This window comes from Procambarus clarkii, chromosome 44 (genome assembly GCF_040958095.1).
Source record: "Procambarus clarkii isolate CNS0578487 chromosome 44, FALCON_Pclarkii_2.0, whole genome shotgun sequence".
NCBI classification, from domain to species: Eukaryota; Metazoa; Arthropoda; class Malacostraca; order Decapoda; family Cambaridae; genus Procambarus; species Procambarus clarkii.
In genome coordinates this window covers 26,469,386-26,491,885 of record NC_091193.1, presented here as the reverse complement: position 1 = coordinate 26,491,885, position 22,500 = coordinate 26,469,386, and the positions used below count along the sequence as shown (strand labels likewise).

General features: G+C 53.4%; 1 protein-coding gene across 1 annotated transcript in view; it reads left to right on the top strand.

Annotated features, from left to right (window-relative positions):
- The window catches only part of Reck (Reversion-inducing-cysteine-rich protein with kazal motifs), a 200,409-nt gene that overhangs the window by 103,536 nt on the left and 74,373 nt on the right, over positions 1–22,500 (top strand). The window contains exons 3-4 of the mRNA XM_069300855.1: positions 15,129–15,206; positions 20,214–20,250. Coding sequence (XP_069156956.1) covers positions 15,129–15,206; positions 20,214–20,250 — 115 coding nt within the window. The remainder of the gene's footprint in view (positions 1–15,128; positions 15,207–20,213; positions 20,251–22,500) is intronic.

The window sequence follows — 22,500 nt, the reverse complement described above, 5'->3', positions numbered from 1 at the left end:
CCCCCCCCCCCTCCTCCCCCTCTTCAATTCCACACCTTGAAGCAAAAACTATTACAGTTTTTATCTTCAATTGTGACTTCCTTTGTCACCACTTTACACCCACACCTGCTGATGTCACCACTCTTCACCCACACCTGCTGATGTCACCACTTTACACCCACACCTGCTGATGTCACCACTCTACACCCACACCTGCTGATGTCACCACTTTACACCCACACCTGCTGATGTCACCACTCTACACCCACACCTGCTGATGTCACCACCCTACACCCACACCTGCTGACGTCACCACTCTTCACCCACACCTGCTGATGTCACCACTCTACACCCACACCTGCTGATGTCACCACTCTACACCCACACCTGCTGATGTCACCACCCTACACCCACACCTGCTGACGTCACCACTCTTCACCCACACCTGCTGATGTCACCACTCTACACCCACACCTGCTGATGTCACCACCCTACACCCACACCTGACGTCACCACTCTTCACCCACACCTGCTGATGTCACCACTCTACACCCACACCTGCTGATGTCACCACCCTACACCCACACCTGCTGATGTCACCACCCTACACCCACACCTGCTGATGTCACCACCCTACACCCACACCTGCTGACGTCACCACTCTACACCCACACCTGCTGATGTCACCACCCTACACCCACACCTGCTGACGTCACCACTCTACACCCACACCTGCTGATGTCACCACCCTACACCCACACCTGCTGATGTCACCACCCTACACCCACACCTGCTGATGTCACCACCCTACACCCACACCTGCTGACGTCACCACCCTACACCCACACCTGCTGATGTCACCACTCTACACCCACACCTGCTGACGTCACCACTCTTCACCCACACCTGCTGATGTCACCACTCTACACCCACACCTGCTGATGTCACCACTCTTCACCCACACCTGCTGACGTCACCACCCTACACCCACACCTGCTGATGTCACCACTCTACACCCACACCTGCTGATGTCACCACTCTTCACCCACACCTGCTGATGTCACCACTCTACACCCACACCTGCTGATGTCACCACTCTTCACCCACACCTGCTGATGTCACCACTTTACACCCACACCTGCTGATGTCACCACTCTACACCCACACCTGCTGACGTCACCACCCTACACCCACACCTGCTGATGTCACCACTTTACACCCACACCTGCTGATGTCACCACTCTACACCCACACCTGCTGATGTCACCACTCTACACCCACACCTGCTGATGTCACCACTCTACACCCACACCTGCTGATGTCACCACTCTACACCCACACCTGCTGATGTCACCACTCTACACCCACACCTGCTGATGTCACCACTCTACACCCACACCTGCTGATGTCACTACTCTTCACCCACACCTGCTGATGTCACCACTCTTCACCCACACCTGCTGATGTCACCACTCTACACCCACACCTGCTGATGTCACCACTCTACACCCACACCTGCTGATGTCACCACTCTACACCCACACCTGCTGATGTCACCACTCTACACCCACACCTGCTGATGTCACCACTCTACACCCACACCTGCTGATGTCACCACTCTACACCCACACCTGCTGATGTCACCACTCTACACCCACACCTGCTGATGTCACCACTCTACACCCACACCTGCTGATGTCACCACTCTACACCCACACCTGCTGATATCACCACTCTACACCCACACCTGCTGATGTCACCACTCTACACCCACACCTGCTGATGTCACCACTCTACACCCACACCTGCTGATGTCACCACTCTACACCCACACCTGCTGATGTCACCACCCTACACCCACACCTGCTGACGTCACCACTCTACACCCACACCTGCTGACGTCACCACCCTACACCCACACCTGCTGACGTCACCACCGTACACCCACACCTGCTGACGTCACCACCCTACACCCACACCTGCTGACGTCACCACCCTACACCCACACCTGCTGACGTCACCACCCTACACTCTCCTCACACCATGCGATTACCTTGCCTTGCGATTATTACGGGGCTCAACGTCTCCGCGGCCCGGTCCCCCACCAGGCCTACTGGTTGCTGGACTGGTCAACCAGGCTGTTGGACGCGGTTGCTCGCAGCCTGACGTATGAGTCACAGCCTGGTTGATCAGGTATCCTTTGGAGGTGTTTATCCAGTTCTCTCTTGAACACTGTGAGGGGTCGGCCAGTTATGCCCCTTATGTGTAGTGGAAGCGTGTTGAACAGTCTCGGGCCTCTGATGTTGATAGTTCTCTCTCAGAGTACCAGTTGCACCTCTGCTCTTCAACGGGGGTATTCTGCATAGGCACAATCAGAGAACACTGTATAAAAATCAGAGGTCCACGGTTGTTCAACGTCCTCCCAGCGACTATAAGAAATATTGCCGGAACAACCGTGGACATCTTCAAGAGAAAACTAGACTGTTTTCTAAAAGAAGTTCCGGATCAGTCGGGCTGAGGTGGGTATGTGGGTCTGCGGGCCGCTCCAAGCAACAGCCTGGCGGACCAAACTCTCACAAGTCGAGCTTGGCCTCGGGCCGGGCTTGAGGAGTAGAAGAACTCCCAGAACCCCCATCAACCAGGTATCAAGCAAGCAGGTATCACATCCTGCCATGTCTCCTGGTCTCATGTGGTGTTATTTCTGTGTGCAGGTTTGGAACTAGCAACTCTACTATTTTCCACGTGATATTATTATGTATCTCTCCCGCCTGTGCTCAAGAGAATACAGATTTAGGCATTTTAGTCGGTCCCAGTAGTTTAGAGGTTTTACTGGGTGTATTCCAGCAATAAAGGATCTCTGAACGCTCTCCAGGTCAGCAATTTCTCCAGCTTTGAAAGGGGCTGTCCGAAGGCCGAAAAAGTCTCCCAGTCAGACTATCACTAATAGAGTAACCTCATTCATCTTTGCCAACATACAAGGACTGAAAACAAGAACAAACAACAAAGTACAGTTCATAAATGGCTTCCTCACGGAGTCAAATGCAGTATTTAGAGCTTTCACAGAAACCCATGGAGGGGAATTCTTAGACAGTGAGATCTGGATTCCAGGATATAACCTATACAGGTGTGATAGGAAAATTAGGTCACATGGAGGAGTGGGTCTGTATATTAGGGAAGACCTTGTATGCTCGGAGCTCCTTAACGTTACAAATGAGGTGGTAGAGGTACTGGGATTAAAAATAGAGAAAATAAATTTAGTGATTATTCTAATATACAAACCGCCAGATGCAACGGCTGAGGAATTCACAAAACAGATAAACAAAATAGAGAATAACCTTGATAATTTGGAGAACCCGATACCTGATATTATCTTCCTAGGTGACTTCAACTTGCCTAGTCTCAGGTGGAGAATAGCAAACAATAATATTATACCAGGAAATCTATCAGGACCTAACCAACGACAGATTAGAGAACTACTTAGATTCTGTGACAAATTTTCACTCAATCAGCAGATATCAGAGCCAACGAAAAATGAAAATATTCTAGATCTGGTCTTTACGAACAATGAAGACATTATCAGAGACATTACGATATCAGATCACAAGCTCATTGAAGTGCAAACGACCATCAATACTCAGAATAGACCTAAAACGTTGATAAAGCGAGAGGGGCTATTCAGTAAATTCAATTTTAATAATAAAAGGATAGACTGGGAGATAATAAACAGGGAACTTACAAACATTCCATGGGAAACTGTTTAAGTAATACAAGTCCTACAGAAGGAATAGAAAAACTGACTTCAGAAGCGTATCAAGTCTGTCTGAAACATGTTCCTTTGAGGAAAGCCAGAAAGAGATCCAACGTAGAAAGAGAACGCAGACGACACTATAAACGCAGGAAAAAAATAACGGAACTGCTTATGCAGACACGAATTTCCCGTCAAAGAAGGAATAATTTAAATAGGGAGATTGAAGAAATCGAGCGGAAATTGAAACACTCATATGAAACTGAAGAAAGGCAGTTAGAACAGAAAGCAATTCAGGAAATAAAGAAAAATCCAAAATATTTCTTCACATATGCGAAATCAAAAGCAAAAACCACTGCCAGTATTGGACCTATTCGTACAAGTGAAGGTTCATACACGGAGGATGACAAAGAAATTAGTGAAATCCTAAAAAAGCAGTATGAGGACATGTTTAGCATTCCAATAAACAACATGAAAGTGGAAGATCCAGACAATTTCTTTATGCGGGATATTCAAACCCCTGTAAATATAACTGATATAAACACGAGCGCACTAAATTTTGAAAGAGAAATTGAAAACATGCCCATGCACTCGACCCCAGGTCCAGACTCATGGAATTCAATATTTATAAAGAAATGCAAAGTGCCGGTAGCACAGGCACTCAGTATAGTGTGGAGGAAGAGCTTGGACACGGGGGAGATACCAGATGCACTTAAAGTAGCAGACAGCCCTCTACACAAGGGAGGGAGCAAAGCATTGGCAAAGAATTATAGACCAGTTGCACTAACATCGCACATCATAAAAGTATTTGAGAGAGTGATTAGGAGTCAGGTCACCAATTTCATGGAGACCAATGACCTTCACAACCCAAGCCAACATGGATTTCGAGCGGGAAGATCGTGCCTCTCACAGCTACTTGAGCACTATGACAATGTCACTGAGGCATTAGAAGAAAAACAGAATGCTGATGTGGTATACACGGACTTCGCAAAGGCTTTCGATAAATGTGACCATAGCGTGATAGCACACAAAATGAAGTCAATGGGAATAACCGGTAAAGTAGGACGCTGGATACTCAGTTTTCTGTCAAGCAGGACTCAGCGAGTAACTGTCAACCATATAAAATCTAGTCCAAGTGCAGTTAAAAGCTCTGTACCTCAGGGTACAGTCCTTGGACCGCTGCTTTTCCTTATTCTCATATCAGATATAGACAAAAATACAAGTCACAGCTTCGTATCATCTTTTGCAGATGGCACAAAAATCAGTATGAAAATTATCTCGGCTGAAGACATTGAAAAATTTCAAGCTGATATTAATAAAGTTTTCGACTGGGCATCAGAAAATAACATGATGTTTAACAGTGATAAATTCCAGGTACTCAGGTACGGTAAAAATGAGGACCTTAAACATAATACAGGATATAAAACACAATCAAATGTACCCATAGTAGGAAAACAGCATGTAAAGGATTTGGGAATAATAATGTCTGATGATCTAACGTTTAAGGAGCATAACCAAGCAAATATTGCGACAGCCAGAAAAATGATAGGATGGATTACGAGAACTTTCAAATCCAGGGATCTCATCACAATGGTTGTACTCTTGAAGTCACTTGTGTTGTCCCGTCTTGTGAGAGGGAAGTACTCACTTCCTCCTTCAGAGCAGGAGAGATTGCTGAAATAGAGGGAATACAGAGAACATATACGGCACGCAAGACGCGATAAAGCACCTAAATTATTGGGATCGTCCCAAAGCTCTCCAAATGTACTCACTAGAAAGAAGACGAGAGAGATATCAAATAATATACACCTGGAAGATACTGGAGGGCCAAGTACCAAATCTACACAGTAAAATAACAACGTACTGGAGTGAACGATATGGAAGAAAATGCAGAAGAGAACCAGTGAAGAGCAGAGGTGCCATAGGCACAATCAGAGAACACTGTATAAACATCAGAGGTCCGCGGTTGTTCAACGTCCTCCCAGCGAGCATAAGAAATATTGCCGGAACAACCGTGGACATTTTCAAGAGGAAACTAGATTTATACCTCCAAGGAGTGCCGGACCAACCGGGCTGTGGTGGGTATGTGGCCCTGCGGGCCGCTCCAAGCAACAGCCTGGTGGACCAAACTCTCACAAGTCGAGCCTGGCCTCGGGCCGGGCTTGGGGAGTAGAAGAATACCCAGAACCCCATCAACCAGGTATCAACCAGGTATCAACCAGGCTGTCATTGTGCAGCAGTACTCCACTCTAGAGAGCACTATGAAATTGTAGATCCATCTGCCGTTTTCCAGTAATTTCTTTTGAATGCATTTTATGTGCAATAACACTATGGTCACATGTGTCGAAGACTTTTGCGATATCTGTGTAAATTACATCAGCGTTTTGTTTGTCTTCCATGGCATCTAGTGCCATGTCATAGTGGTCCAGCAACTATGACAGGCAAGAGCGCTCTGTTCTGATCCCATGTTGTCCGGGGTTATGGAGATGCTGTGATTCCATGTGTTGTGTGATCTTACTTCTTAGCACTCTCTCAAAGATCGCAGACCAGCCTCCGTCACTTCTCGCGGCCAGGAGACCAGCCTCCATCATTTCTCGCGGCCCGCAGACCAGCCTCCATCACTTCTCGCGGCCCGCAGACCAGCCTCCATCACTTCTCGCGGCCAGCAGACCAGCCTCCATCACTGGTCGCGGCCCGCAGACCAGCCTCCATCACTTCTCGCGGCTCGCAGACCAGCCTCCATCACTTCTCGCGGCCCGCAGACCAGCCTCCATCATTTCTCGCGGCCCGCAGACCAGCCTCCATCATTTCTCGCGGCCCGCAGACCAGCCTCCGTCACTTCTCGCGGCCAGCAGACCAGCCTCCATCACTGGTCGCGGCCACCAGACCAGCCTCCATCACTTCTCGCGGCCCGCAGACCAGCCTCCGTCACTTCTCGCGGCCAGCAGACCAGCCTCCGTCACTTCTCGCGGCCCGCAGACCAGCCTCCGTCACTTCTCGCGGCCCGCAGACCAGCCTCCGTCACTTCTCGCGGCCCGCAGACCAGCCTCCGTCACTTCTCGCGGCCAGCAGACCAGCCTCCGTCACTTCTCGCGGCCCGCAGACCAGCCTCCGTCACTTCTCGCGGCCCGCAGACCAGCCTCCGTCACTGGTCGCGGCCCGCAGACCAGCCTCCATCACTTCTCGCGGCCCGCAGACCAGCCTCCATCACTGGTCGCGGCCCCCAGACCAGCCTCCATCACTGGTCGCGGCCCGCAGACCAGCCTCCATCACTGGTCGCGGCCCCCAGACCAGCCTCCGTCACTTCTCGCGGCCAGCAGACCAGCCTCCATCACTGGTCGCGGCCAGCAGACCAGCCTCCATCACTTCTCGCGGCCCGCAGACCAGCCTCCGTCACTTCTCGCGGCCCGCAGACCAGCCTCCGTCACTTCTCGCGGCCAGCAGACCAGCCTCCATCACTGGTCGCGGCCCGCAGACCAGCCTCCATCACTTCTCGCGGCCCGCAGACCAGCCTCCGTCACTTCTCGCGGCCAGCAGACCAGCCTCCATCACTGGTCGCGGCCAGCAGACCAGCCTCCATCACTTCTCGCGGCCCGCAGACCAGCCTCCGTCACTACTCCCGGCCCGCAGACCAGCCTCCATCACTTCTCGCGGCCCCCAGACCAGCCTCCATCACTGGTCGCGGTCCGCAGACCAGCCTCCATCACTGGTCGCGGTCCGCAGACCAGCCTCCATCACTGGTCGCGGCCCGCAGACCAGCCTCCGTCACTACTCCCGGCCCGCAGACCAGCCTCTGTCACTACTCCCGGCCCGCAGACCAGCCTCCGTCACTTCTCGCGGCCCCCAGACCAGCCTCCATCACTGGTCGCGGTCCGCAGACCAGCCTCCATCACTGGTCGCGGCCCCCAGACCAGCCTCCATCACTGGTCGTGGCCCGCAGACCAGCCTCCATCACTGGTCGCGGCCCCCAGACCAGCCTCCATCACTGGTCGCGGCCCCCAGACCAGCCTCCATCACTGGTCGCGGCCCGCAGACCAGCCTCCATCACTGGTCGCGGCCCGCAGACCAGCCTCCATCACTGGTCGCGGCCCCCAGACCAGCCACCATCACTGGTCGCGGCCCGCAGACCAGCCTCCATCACTGGTCGCGGCCCCCAGACCAGCCTCCATCACTGGTCGCGGCCCCCAGACCAGCCTCCATCACTGGTCGCGGCCCCCAGACCAGCCTCCATCACTGGTCGCGGCCCCCAGACCAGCCTCCATCACTGGTCGCGGCCCCCAGACCAGCCTCCATCACTGGTCGCGGCCCGCAGACCAGCCTCCATCACTGGTCGCGGCCCGCAGACCAGCCTCCATCACTGGTCGCGGCCCGCAGACCAGCCTTCATCACTGGTCGCGGCCCCCAGACCAGCCTCCATCACTGGTCGCGGCCCGCAGACCAGCCTCCATCACTGGTCGCGGCCCGCAGACCAGCCTCCGTCACTTCTCGTGGTACTCTGACTTCTGTCATCTATACACATGGTATTTATACACCTAAACTACCCCAGTTAGGGAGAGGGGGGAGGGTTTCTGTCACCTCCAAGTAGGAGGCCTGACCCGTGGGCGTCTTGGAGACCTGACCCGTGGGCGTCTTGGAGGCCTGACCCGTGGGCGTCTAGGAGACCTGACCCGTGGGCGTCTTGGAGACCTGACCCGTGGGCGTCTTGGAGGCCTGACCCGTGGGCGTCTTGGAGGCCTGACCCGTGGGCGTCTTGGAGACCTGACCCGTGGGCGTCTTGGAGACCTGACCCGTGGGCGTCTTGGAGGCCTGACCCGTGGGCGTCTTGGAGGCCTGACCCGTGGGCGTCTTGGAGGCCTGACCCGTGGGCGTCTTGGAGACCTGACCCGTGGGCGTCTTGGAGACCTGACCCGTGGGCGTCTTGGAGGCCTGACCCGTGGGCGTCTTGGAGTCCTGACCCGTGGGCGTCTTGGAGGCCTGACCCGTGGGCGTCTTGAGAACACCACACTCCACATTTTACAAGGAACTTATAATTAAAAAACAGTTTGACAAGAGCTCTTCCAGCAACAACTCTTATCTCTTGTTAGTAATATTACACTTTATAGACACTTTTCATTACAGATGTTTGACAAGACACTTAACATTAAGGTGGCGAGGTCAACCTCCTGACCACCACCTCATACTCGCCAGGAGAGGAGGAAGGAGGGGAACTAGGGTGGGAGGGTGAGGAGAGGGAGAGGCAGGAGGCCAGAGATGCCACCCTGGGGGTCAGGGCGTGACCCTAAAGCTGCCAAGGGCCAATACAGCAACGACTGTTTCATTAAGATATTTTGCAAACGAGATGACTTGTAACAAGACTCTGGCGGTGGTAAGGTCCCATAGGGCTAACCTCTCACAGAAGGGAAGGTCCCATAGAGCTGACCTATCACAGAAGGGAAGGTCCCATAGAGCTGACCTCTAACAGAAGGGAAGGTCCCATAGGGCTGACCTCTCAAAGAAGGGAAGGTCCCAAAGGGCTGACCTCTCACAGAAGGGAAGGTCCCACAGGGCTGACCTCTCACAGAAGGGAAGGTCCCATAGAGCTGACCTATCACAGAAGGGAAGGTCCCATAGAGCTGACCTCTCACAGAAGGGAAGGTCCCATAGGGCTGACCTCTCAAAGAAGGGAAGGTCCCATAGAGCTGACCTCTCACAGAAAGGAAGGTCCCGTAGGGCTGACCTCTCAAAGAAGGGAAGGTCCCATTGAACTGACCTATCACAGAAGGGAAGGTCCCATAGAGATGACCTCTCACAGAAGGGAAGGTCCCATTGGGCTGACCTCTCACAGAAGGGAAGGTCCCATAGGGCTGACCTCTCACAGAAGGGAAGGTCCCATAGAGTTGACCTCTCACAGAAGGGAAGGTCCTATTGGGCTGACCTCTCACAGAAGGGAAGGTCCCATAGGGCTGACCTCTCACAGAAGGGAAGGTCCCATAGAGCTGACCTATCACACAAGGGAAGGTCCCATAGAGCTGACCTCTAACAGAAGGGAAGGTCCCATAGGGCTGACCTCTCAAAGAAGGGAAGGTCCCATAGAGCTGACCTATCACAGAAGGGAAGGTCCCATAGAGCTGACCTCTCACAGAAGGGAAGGTCCCATTGGGCTGACCTCTCACAGAAGGGAAGGTCCCATTGGGCTGACCTCTCACAGGAGGGAAGATCCCATAGAGCTGACCTCTCACAGAAGGGAAGGTCCCACAGGGATGACCTCTCACAGAAGGGAAGGTCCCATAGGGCTGACCTCTCACAGAAGGGAAGGTCCCACAGGGATGACCTCTCACAGAAGGGAAGGTCCCATATGGCTGACCTCTCACAGAAGGGAAGGTCCCATAGGGCTGACCTCTCACAGAAGGGAAGGTCCCACAGGGATGACCTCTCACAGAAGGGAAGGTCCCATAGGGCTGACCTCTCACAGAAGGGAAGGTCCCACAGGGATGACCTCTCACAGAAGGGAAGGTCCCATAGGGCTGACCTCTCACAGAAGGTAAGGTCCCATAGAGCTGACCTCTCACAGAAGGGAAGGTCCCACAGGGATGACCTCTCACAGAAGGGAAGGTCCCATAGGGCTGACCTCTCACAGAAGGGAAGGTCCCATAGGGCTGACCTCTCACAGAAGGGAAGGTCCCATAGGGCTCACCTCTCACAGAAGGGAAGGTCCCATAGGGCTGACCTCTCACAGAAGGGAAGGTCCCATAGGGCTCACCTCTCACAGAAGGGAAGGTCCCATAGGGCTGACCTCTCACAGAAGGGAAGGTCTCCCTCGGTGCTGTCGGTCTGTAATTTTTTGTCTCGGACAAAAGACCCAAAATTCTTTTGTCGTATTTTCGTATTCTTATACTTATGTCCTCCCTTATAATGTGGTGGTGTCTGTGTTGTGTTCAGTATGTCAGGGATGACCCCGGTGTCTAGCTGCTGAACACCCTCCCCACACCTGCCGACGTCACTACCCTACACCCTCCCCACACCTGCCGACGTCACCACCCTACACCCTCCCCACACCTGCTGACGTCACCACCCTACACCCTCCCCACACCCACACCTGCTGACGTCACAACCCTACACCCTCCCCACACTCACACCTGCTGACGTCACAAACCTACACCCTCCCCACACCCACACCTGCCGACGTCACCACCCTACACCCTCCCCACACCCACACCTGCCGACGTCACCACCCTACACCCTCCCCACACCTGCTGACGTCACAACCCTACACCCTCCCCACACCTGCTGACGTCACAACCCTACACCCTCCTCACCCCAACACCTGCTGACGTCACCACCCTATACACCCTCCCCACACTTGCTGACGTCACCACCCTACACCCTCTCCAAACCCCACACCTGCTGACGTCACCACCCTACACCCTCCCCACACCCACACCTGCTGACGTCACCACCCTACACCCTCCCCACACTTGCTGACGTCACCACCCTACACCCTCTCCACACCCCACACCTGCTGACGTCACCACCCTACACCCTCCCCACACCCACACCTGCTGACGTCACCACCCTACACCCTCCCCACACCCACACCTGCTGACGTCACCACCCTACACCCACCCCACACTTGCCGACGTCACCACCCTACACCCTCCTCACCCCCACACCTGCTGACGTCACCACCCTATACACCCCCACACCCACACTTGCTGACGTCACCACCCTACACCCTCCCCCACACCCACACTTGCTGACGTCACCACCCTACACCCTCCCCACACCCACACTTGCTGACGTCACCACCCTACACCCTCTCCACACCCCACACCTGCTGACGTCACTACCCTATACCCTTCCCACACCTGCTGACGTCACCACCCTATACCCTCCCCACACCTGCTGACGTCACCACCCTATATTCTCTCCACACCTGCTGACGTCACCACCCTATACCATCCCCACACCTGCTGACGTCACCACCCTATACCATCCCCACACCTGTTAACGTCACCAACCTACTCTCTCCATACACCCACACCAGCTGTCACCACCCTACACCCACACCTGCTGACGTCACAACCCTACACCCTCCCCACACCCACATCTGCTGACGTCACCACCCTACACCCTCCCCACACCCACACCTGCTGACGTCACAACCCTACACCCTCCCCACACCTGCTGACGTCACAACCCTACACCCTCCTCACAACTGCTGACGTCACCACCCTACACCCTCCCCACACCTGCTGACGTCACAACCCTACACCCTCCACACACCTGCTGACGTCACCACCCTACACCCTCCCCACACCTGCTGACGCTGCTCCCTCCAGTGTTGTGTTCCCCACAATACACAATCACTGTGCCTACAATTGCTGTAATATAATATACAATCACTATACCAACAGTTGAAGCACTGTCAGAGATTTTATGACTCTGCTTTCAATTATTAGTATATTGTAATGTGTCGAGTGTTGCATGTTATGGTGTGCCTTGAGACAGGTGTGTGTGTGTGGAGGAGACGTGTGTGTGTGTGTGGAGGACAGGTGTGTGTGTGTGGAGGACAGGTGTGTGTGTGTGTGGAGGACAGGTGTGTGTGTGTGTGGAGGACAGGTGTGTGTGTGTGTGGAGGACAGGTGTGTGTGTGTGTGTGGAGGACAGGTGTGTGTGTGTGTGTGGAGGACAGGTGTGTGTGTGTGTGTGGAGGACAGGTGTGTGTGTGTGTGGAGGACAGGTGTGTGTGTGTGTGGAGGACAGGTGTGTGTGTGTGTGGAGGACAGGTGTGTGTGTGTGTGTGTGTGTGGAGGACAGGTGTGTGTGTAATTACCTAAATGTAATTACCTAAGTGTAGTTACAGGATGAGAGCTACGCTCGTGGTGTCCCATCTTCCCAGCACTCTTTGTCATATAACGCTTTGAAACTACTGACGGTCTTGGCCTCCACCACCTTCTCTCCTAACTTGTTCCAACCGTCTACCACTCTGTTTGCGAAAGTGAATTTTCTTATATTTCTTCGGCATCTGTGTTTAGCTAGTTTATATCTATGACCTCTTGTTCTTAAAGTTCCAGGTCTCAAGAAATCTTCCTTATCGATTTTATCAATTCCTGTTACTATTTTGTATGTAGTGATCATATCACCTCTTTTTCTTCTGTCTTTTAGTTTTGGCATATTTAATGCCTCTAACCTCTCCTCGTAGCTCTTGCCCTTCAGTTCTGGGAGCCACTTAGTAGCATGTCTTTGCACCTTTTCCAGTTTGTTGATGTGCTTCTTAAGATATGGGCACCACACAACAGCTGCATATTCTAGCTTTGGCCTAACAAAAGTCGTGAACAATTTCTTTAGTATATCGCCATCCATGTATTTAAAAGCAATTCTGAAGTTAGAAAGCGTGGCATAGGCTCCTCGCACAATATTCTTTATGTGGTCCTCAGGTGATAGTTTTCTATCTAGAACCACCCCTAGATCTCTTTCTTTATCAGAATTCTTTAAAGATTTCTCACATAATATATAGGTTGTGTGGGGTCTATGTTCTCCTATTCCACATTCCATAACATGACATTTATTAACATTAAATTCCATTTGCCAAGTGGCGCTCGATGTACTTATTTTGTCCAGGTCTTCTTGAAGGGCATGACAATCATCTAAGTTTCTTATCCTTCCTATTATCTTAGCATCATCAGCAAACATGTTCATATAATACTGTATACCAATTGGTAGATCATTTATGTAGACAATAAACATCACTGGTGCAAGAACTGAACCCTGTGGTACTCCACTTGTGACATTTCTCCAGTCCGATACAATGCCTCTGATTACTGTCCTCATTTTTCTATCAGTCAGAAAATTTTTCATCCATGTTAGAAGCGTACCTGTCACTCCTCCAATATTTTCCAGTTTCCAGAACAACCTCTTATGTGGAACTCTGTCGAAAGCCTTTTTTAGGTCCAGATAGATGCAGTCAACCCAACCATCTCTTTCCTGTAATATCTCTGTTGCTCGATCATAGAAACTGAGTAAATTCGATACACAGGATCTTCCAGATCGAAAACCATACTGTCTGTCTGATATTATATCATTTCTCTCCAGGTGTTCTACCCATTTAGTTTTAATTATTTTTTCAAATATTTTGACTATTTCACTTGTCAATGATACCGGTCTATAATTAAGGGGGTCTTCCCTGCTTCCACTTTTGTAGATTGGAACTATGTTAGCCTTTTTCCACACATCAGCTACAACTCCTGTAAACAGGGATGCCTGAAAAATCAGTTGAAGAGGAATGCTGAGCTCAGGTGCACATTCTCTCAGAACCCATGGTGAAACTCCATCTGGGCCAACTGCCTTGTTCTTATTTAGCTCCTTGAGCATTTTTTCCACTTCGTCTCTAGACACCTCTATGTGCTCTATGTTGTTCTCTGGAGTTCTTATTGTATCTGGTTCCCTGAAGATTTCATTTTGTACAAACACTCTTTGGAACTTTTCGTTTAATGTTTCACACATTTCCTTTTCATTTTCCGTGAATCTATTTCCCATTTTCAGCCTCTGAATATTATCCTTTACCTGCAATTTGTTGTTTATGAATTTGTAGAATAGATCTGGTTCTGTTTTACATTTGTCTGCAATCCCTTTTTCAAAATTTTTTTCTGCCTCTCTCCTCACTGCCGTGTAGTTGTTTCTCGCATCTTTGTATCGCTGGTATGTTTGGGGGTTCGGCCTCTTCCTGTATTGATTCCATTTTTGTGTCTTTTGGTCTCTGGCCTTCTCGCACTTTCTGTTGAACCAATCCTGTTTCCTAGTTCTGCTTCTCTGTTTTGGTATAATTTTTTTGTGCCTTTATCATATATTTCACAAAACTTGACATACATCTCATTCACTTCCTTGTCTAGCATCAAGTCTGTCCAATTATACTCACTAAAAAATTTTTTAAGGTTGCCATAATGTCCTCTCCTAAAGTCAGGTTTTTCAATTGCATCAACCTTCATATTGTGTGTGTGTGTGTGTGTGTACTCACCTAGTTGTACTCACCTAGTTGTGTTTGCGGGGGTTGAGCTCTGGCTCTTTGGTCCCGCCTCTCAACCGTCAATCAACAGGTGTACAGATTCCTGAGCCTATCGGGCTCTGTGTGTGTGTGTGTGTGTGTGTGTGTGTGTGTGTGTGTGTGTGTGTGTGTGTGTGTGTGTGTGTGTGTGTATGTGTATGTGTAGGGGGGAGAGGGGGTAGTTACGTCTCCAATAACATTATAGTGTTTACTCCTGAGACAGGTGTCTGGTATAGGCCGAGGACCGGGGAGGCCTCGCTGCCACCCTCGGGACCTACCCAGCCTCCATAACATTGTCTCACGTGTGTGTGTGTGGGGACAGGTGTGTGTGTGTGTGGAGGACAGGTGTGTGTGTGTAACACTGATCGTTGCCTTGTGTTGCAGGTGCCGCTGTGGCGTCTGGCCGCGGAGGACAGCGAGGCCCACCTGGCCCGCCTCACAGCTGCCTGCCCTCCTCACCTGGTGAGTATCCTAGCTGCTAGGTGTACCCTTGTGTTGGGGCTGGCTAGGTGTCCCCTTGTGTTGGGGCTGGCTAGGTGTCCCCTTGTGTTGGGGCTGGCTAGGTGTCCCCTTGTGTTGGGGCTGGCTAGGTGTCCCCTTGTGTTGGGGCTGGCTGGGTGCCCCCTTGTGTTGGGGCTGGCTAGGTGTCCCCTTGTGTTGGGGCTGGCTAGGTGTCCCCTTGTGTTGGGGCTGGCTAGGTGTTCCCTCATGTTGGGGCTGGCTAGGTGTCCCCTTGTGTTCGAGCTGGCTAGGTGTTCCCTGATGTTGGGGCTGGCTAGGTGTCCCTTCATGTTGGGGCTGGCTAGGTGTTTCCTAATGTAGGGGCTGGCTAGGTGTTCCCTCATGTTGGGGCTGGCTAGGTGTTCCCTCATGTTGGGGCTGGTTAGGTGTGCCCTCGTGTTGGGGCTGGCTAGGTGTCCCCTCATGTTGGAGCTGGCTAGATATTCCCTCATGTTGGGGCTGGTTAGGTGTCCCCTCATGTTGGGGCTGGTTAGGTGTGCCCTCGTGTTGGGGCTGGCTAGGTGTCCCCTCATGTTGGGGCTGGTTAGGTGTCCCCTTGTGTTGGGGCTGGCTAGGTGTCCCCTTGTGTTGGGGCTGGCTAGGTGTCCCCTTGTGTTGGGGCTGGCTAGGTGTCCCCTTGTGTTGGGGCTGGCTAGGTGTTCCCTTGTGTTGGGGCTGGTTAGGCGTCCCCTTGTGTTGGGGCTGCTAGGTGTCCCCTTGTGTTGGGGCTGGCTAGGTGTCCTCTCATGTTGGGGCTGGTTAGGTGTGCCCTCGTGTTGGGGCTGCCTAGGTGTCCCCTCATGTTGGGGCTGGTTAGGTGTCCCCTCATGTCGGGGCTGGCTAGGTGTCCCCTTGTGTTGGGGCTGGCTAGGTGTCCCCTTGTGTTGGGGCTGCTAGGTATCCCCTTGTGTTGGGGCTGGTTAGGTGTCCCCCTCATGTTGGGGCTGGTTAGGTGTGCCCTCGTGTTGGAGCTGGCTAGGTGTCCCCTCATGTTGGGGCTGGTTAGGTGTCCCCTCGTGTCGGGGCTGGCTAGGTGTCCCTCATGTTGGGGCTGGTTAGGTGTGCCCTTATGTTGGGGCTGCTAGGTGTCCCCTCATGTTGGGGCTGGTTAGGTGTCCCCTCATGTTGGGGCTGGTTAGGTGTGCCCTCGTGTTGGGGCTGGCTAGGTGTCCCCTTGTGTTGGGGCTGCTAGGTGTCCCCTTGTGTTGGGGCTGGCTAGGTGTCCCCTTGTGTTGGGGCTGCTAGGTGTCCCCTTGTGTTGGGGCTGCTAGGTGTCCCCTTGTGTTGGGGCTGGTTAGGTGTGCCCTCGTATTGGGGCTGGCTAGGTGGCCCCTTGTGTTGGGGCTGCTAGGTGTCCCCTTGTGTTGGGGCTGGCTGGGTGTCCCCTTGTGTTGGGGCGGCTGGCTAGGTGTTCCCTCGTGTTGGGGCTGGCTAGATGCCCCCCTTGTGTTGGGGCTGGCTAGATGCCCCCCTTGTGTTGGGGCTGGCTAGATGCCCCCTTGTGTTGGGGCTGGCTGGGTGTCCCCTTGTGTTGGGGCTGGCTGGGTGTCCCCTTGTGTTGGGGCGGCTGGCTAGGTGTTCCCTCGTGTTGGGGCTGGCTAGATGCCCCCCTTGTGTTGGGGCTGGCTAGATGCCCCCCTTGTGTTGGGGCTGGCTAGATGCCCCCTTGTGTTGGGGCTGGCTGGGTGTCCCCTTGTGTTGGGGCGGCTGGCTAGGTGTTCCCTCGTGTTGGGGCTGGCTAGATGCCCCCCTTGTGTTGGGGCTGGCTAGATGCCCCCTTGTGTTGGGGCTGGCTAGATGTCCCCTTGTGTTGGGGCTGGCTAGGTGTTCCCTCGTGTTGGGGCTGGCTAGGTGTTCCCTCGTGTTGGGGCTGGCTAGGTGTTCCCTCGTGTTGGGGCTGGCTAGGTGTTTCCTCGTGTTGGGGCTGGCTAGGTGTTTCCTCGTGTTGGGGCTGGCTAGGTGTTTCCTCGTGTTGGGGCTGGCTAGGTGTCCCTTCATGTTGGGGCTGGGTTGGTTTGCCCTTGTGTTCGTGCCTGCAGAATGGACACTTATTTCGTGTTGCTTAAGTCTGTCATTGAGTGTAGGATCAGTCTCCTCAAAGTATTGGAGAGGACAAGACGAACAAGAACTAGAGTAGACACCAGTATCACTGGAGGGAGGAGGAGGAGGAGCTGTACGATCCAGATAACTACGAAGTATAAAGTGTCAACCACAGTATCGTGGAAATAGACATTCAATTGGGTCCCAAAGAGACTCGAACTCTCGACCCCAGCTTGATTCCTTCTTGATGGGGTTCTGGGAGTTCTTCTACTCCCCAAGCCCGGCCCGAGGCCAGGCTTGACTTGTGAGAGTTTGGTTCACCAGGCTGTTGCTTGGAGCGGCCCGCAGGCCCACATGCCCACCACAGCCCGGTTAGTCCGGAACTTCTTTTAGAAAACAGTCTAGTTTTCTCTTGAAGATGTCCACGGTTGTTCCGGCAATATTTCTTATACTCGCTGGGAGGACGTTGAACAACCGTGGACCTCTGATGTTTATACAGTGTTCTCTGATTGTGCCTATGACACCCCTGCTCTTAACTGGTTCTATTCTGCATTTTCTTCCATATCGTTCACTCCAGTACGTTGTTATTTTACTGTGTAGATTTGGGACCTGGCCCTCCAGTATCTTCCAGGTGTATATTATTTGATAGCTCACTCGTCTTCTTTCTAGTGAGTACATTTGGAGGGCTTTGAGACGATCCCAATAATTTAGGTGCTTGGATGCGATGAGTCACAATAACGTGGCTAAAGTATGTACACCAGATCACACACTAGAAGGTGAAGGGACGACGACGTTTCGGTCCGTCCTGGACAATTCTCAAGTCGAGATATCAAATAATATACACGTGGAAGATACTGGAGGGCCAAGTACTAAATCTACACAGTAAAATAACAACATACTGGAGTGAACGATATGGAAGAAAATGCAGAATAGAACCAGTGAAGAGCAGAGGTGCCATAGGCACAATCAGAGAACACTGTATAAACATCAGAGGTCCGCGGTTGTTCAACAATCGACTTGAGAATGGTCCAGGACGGACCGAAACGTCGTCGTCCCTTCACCTTCTAGTGTGTGATCTGGTCTACAAATTTAGGTGTTTTATCTCGTCTATGCGTGCCGTATATGTTCTCTGTATTCCCTCTGTTTCAGCAATCTCTCCTGCTCTGAAGGGGGAAGTGAGTACTGAGCAGTACTCAAGACGGGACAACACAAGGGATTTTAATAGTACAAACATTGTGATGGGATCCCTGGATTTGAAAGTTCTTGTAATCTATCCTATCATTTTTCTGGCTGACGCAATACTTGCTTGGTTATGCTCCCTAAATGTTAGGTCGTCGGACATCATTATTCTCAAATCCTTTACATGCTGTTTTTCTACTATGGGCAGATTTGATTGTGTTTTGTACCCTGTATTATGTTTAAGGTCCTCATTTTTGCCGTACCTGAGTACCTGGAATTTATCACTGTTAAACAACATGTTATTTTCTGATGCCCAGTCATAAACTTTATTAATATCTGCTTGTAAGCTTGGATTGTTGAGGATGTGTGCACCAGGATTGTTGAGGATGTGTGCACCAGGATTATTGAGGATGTGTGGTCCAGGATTGTTGAGGATGTGTGAACCAGGATTGTTGAGGGTGTGTGGACCAGGATTGTTGAGGGTGTGTGGACCAGGATTGTTGAGGATGTGTGGACCAGGATTGTTGAGGGTGTGTGGACCAGGATTGTTGAGGGTGTGTGGACCAGGATTGTTGAGGATGTGTGGACCAGGATTGTTGAGGGTGTGTGGACCAGGATTGTTGAGGGTGTGTGGACCAGGATTGTTGAGGATGTGTGGACCAGGATTGTTGAGGATGTGTGGACCAGGATTGTTGAGGATGTGTGGTCCAGGATTGTTGAGGATGTGTGAACCAGGATTGTTGAGGGTGTGTGGACCAGGATTGTTGAGGGTGTGTGGACCAGGATTGTTGAGGATGTGTGGACCAGGATTGTTGAGGGTGTGTGGACCAGGATTGTTGAGGGTGTGTGGACCAGGATTGTTGAGGATGTGTGGACCAGGATTGTTGAGGGTGTGTGGACCAGGATTGTTGAGGGTGTGTGGACCAGGATTGTTGAGGATGTGTGGACCAGGATTGTTGAGGATGTGTGGACCAGGATTGTTGAGGATGTGTGGACCAGGATTGTTGAGGGTGTGTGGACCAGGATTGTTGAGGATGTGTGGACCAGGATTGTTGAGGGTGTGTGGACCAGGATTGTTGAGGGTGTGTGGACCAGGATTGTTGAGGATGTGTGGACCAGGATTGTTGAGGATGTGTGGACCAGGATTGTTGAGGGTGTGTGGACCAGGATTGTTGAGGGTGTGTGGACCAGGATTGTTGAGGGTGTGTGGACCAGGATTGTTGAGGGTGTGTGGACCAGGATTGTTGAGGGTGTGTGGACCAGGATTGTTGAGGGTGTGTGGACCAGGATTGTTGAGGGTGTGTGGACCAGGATTGTTGAGGGTGTGTGGACCAGGATTGTTGAGGGTGTGTGGTCCAGGATTGTTGAGGGTGTGTGGTCCAGGATTGTTGAGGGTGTGTGGTCCAGGATTGTTGAGGGTGTGTGGACCAGGATTGTTGAGGGTGTGTGGTCCAGGATTGTTGAGGGTGTGTGGACCAGGATTGTTGAGGGTGTGTGGACCAGGATTGTTGAGGGTGTGTGGACCAGGATTGTTGAGGGTGTGTGGACCAGGATTGTTGAGGGTGTGTGGACCAGGATTGTTGAGGATGTGTGGACCAGGATTGTTGAGGATGTGTGGACCAGGATTGTTGAGGATGTGTGGACCAGGATTGTTGAGGATGTGTGGACCAGGATTGTTGAGGATGTGTGGACCAGGATTGTTGAGGATGTGTGGACCAGGATTAGTGATTGTTGTTTTGTGTGTTGCAGGACGGGTACTGGACGTGTCTCAATCATACGCTGACAGGTATGTGATGTTTCGTATCTTTAATTTCTCACACACCCGACTCCTGCCCCCCCTCACACACCCGACTCCTGCCCCCCCTCACACATCCGACTCCTGCCCCCCTCACACACCCGACTCCTGCCCCCCCTCACACACCCGACTCCTGCCCCCCTCACACACCCGACTCCTGCCCCCCCCTCACACATCCGACTCCTGCCCCCCTCACACACCCGACTCCTGCCCCCCCTCACACACCCGACTCCTGCCCCCCTCACACACCCGACTCCTGCCCCCCTCACACACCCGACTCCTGCCCCCCTCACACACCCGACTTCTGCCCCCCTCACACACCCGACTCCTGCCCCCCTCACACACCCGACTCCTGCCCCCCTCACACACCCGACTCCTGCCCCCCTCACACACCCGACTCCTGCCCCCCTCACACACCCGACTTCTGCCCCCTCATACTCCCGACTCCTGCCCCCCCTCACACACCCGACTCCTGCCCCCCCTCACACACCCGACTCCTGCCCCCCCTCACACACCCGACTCCTGCCCCCCCCTCACACACCCGACTCCTGCCCCCCCCTCACACACCCGACTCCTGCCCCCCTCACACACCCGACTCCTGCCCCCCCCACACACCCGACTCCTGCCCCCCCCACACACCCGACTCCTGCCCCCCCTCACACACCCGACTCCTGCCCCCCCTCATACACCTGACTCCTGCCCCCCCTCATACACCTGACTCCGGCCCCCTCATACACCTGACTCCTGCCCCTCATACACCTGATTCCTGCCCCCCTCATACACCTGACTTCTGCCCACCTCATACACCTGACTCCTGCCCCCCTCATACACCTGACTCCTGCCCCCCTCATACACCTGACTCTTGCCCCTTCCTCATACACCTGACTCCTGCCCCTTCCTCATACACCTGACTCCTGCCCCTTCCTCATACACCTGACTCCTGCGCTCCATCATACACCTGACTCCTGCGCCCCATCATACACCTGACTCCTGCCCCCCTCATACACCTGACTCCTGCCCCCTCATACACCTGACTCATGCCCCCTCATAAACCTGACTTCTGCCCCCTCATACACCTGACTCCTGCTCCTCATACACCTGACTCCTGCCCCTCATACACCTGACTCCTGCCCCTCATACACCTGACAACCCCCCCCCCTCACACACCTGACAACCCCCCCCCCCTCACACACCTGACAACCCCCCCTCACACACCTGACAACCCCCCCCTCACACACCTGACAACCCCCCCCCTCACACACCTGACAACCCCCCCCTCACACACCTGACAACCCCCCCCTCACACACCTGACAACCCCCCCCCTCACACACCTGACAACCCCCCCCTCACACACCTGACAACCCCCCTCACACACCTGACAACCCCCCTCACACACCTGACAACCCCCCTCACACACCTGACAACCCCCCCTCACACACCTGACAACCCCCCCCTCACACACCTGACAACCCCCCTCACACACCTGACAACCCCCCTCACACACCTGACAACCCCCCTCACACACCTGACAACCCCCCTCACACACCTGACAACCCCCCTCACACACCTGACAACCCCCCCTCACACACCTGACAACTCCCCCTCACACACCTGACAACCCCCCCCCTCACACACCTGACAACCCCCCTCACACGCCTGACAACCCCCCTCACACACCTGACAACCCCCCTCACACACCTGACAACTCCCCTCACACACCTGACAACTCCCCTCACACACCTGACAACCCCCCCTCACACACCTGACAACCCCCCCTCACACCTGACAACCCCCCCTCACACACCTGACAACCCCCCCTCACACACCTGACAACCCTCTCACACACCAGACAACCCCCCTCACACACCTGACAACCCCCCTCACACACCTGACAACCCCCCTCACACACCTGACAACCCCCCTCACACACCTGACAACCCCCCCTCACACACCTGACAACCCCCCCTCACACCTGACAACCCCCCCTCACACCTGACAACCCCCCCCCTCACACACCTGACAACCCCCCCCCTCACACACCTGACAACCCCCCCTCACACACCTGACAACCCCCCTCACACACCTGACAACCCCCCTCACACACCTGACAACCCCCCCTCACACACCTGACAACCCCCCCTCACACACCTAACAACCCCCCCTCACACACCTGACAACCCCCCCCCTCACACCTGACAACCCCCCTCACACACCTGACAACCCCCCTCACACACCTGACA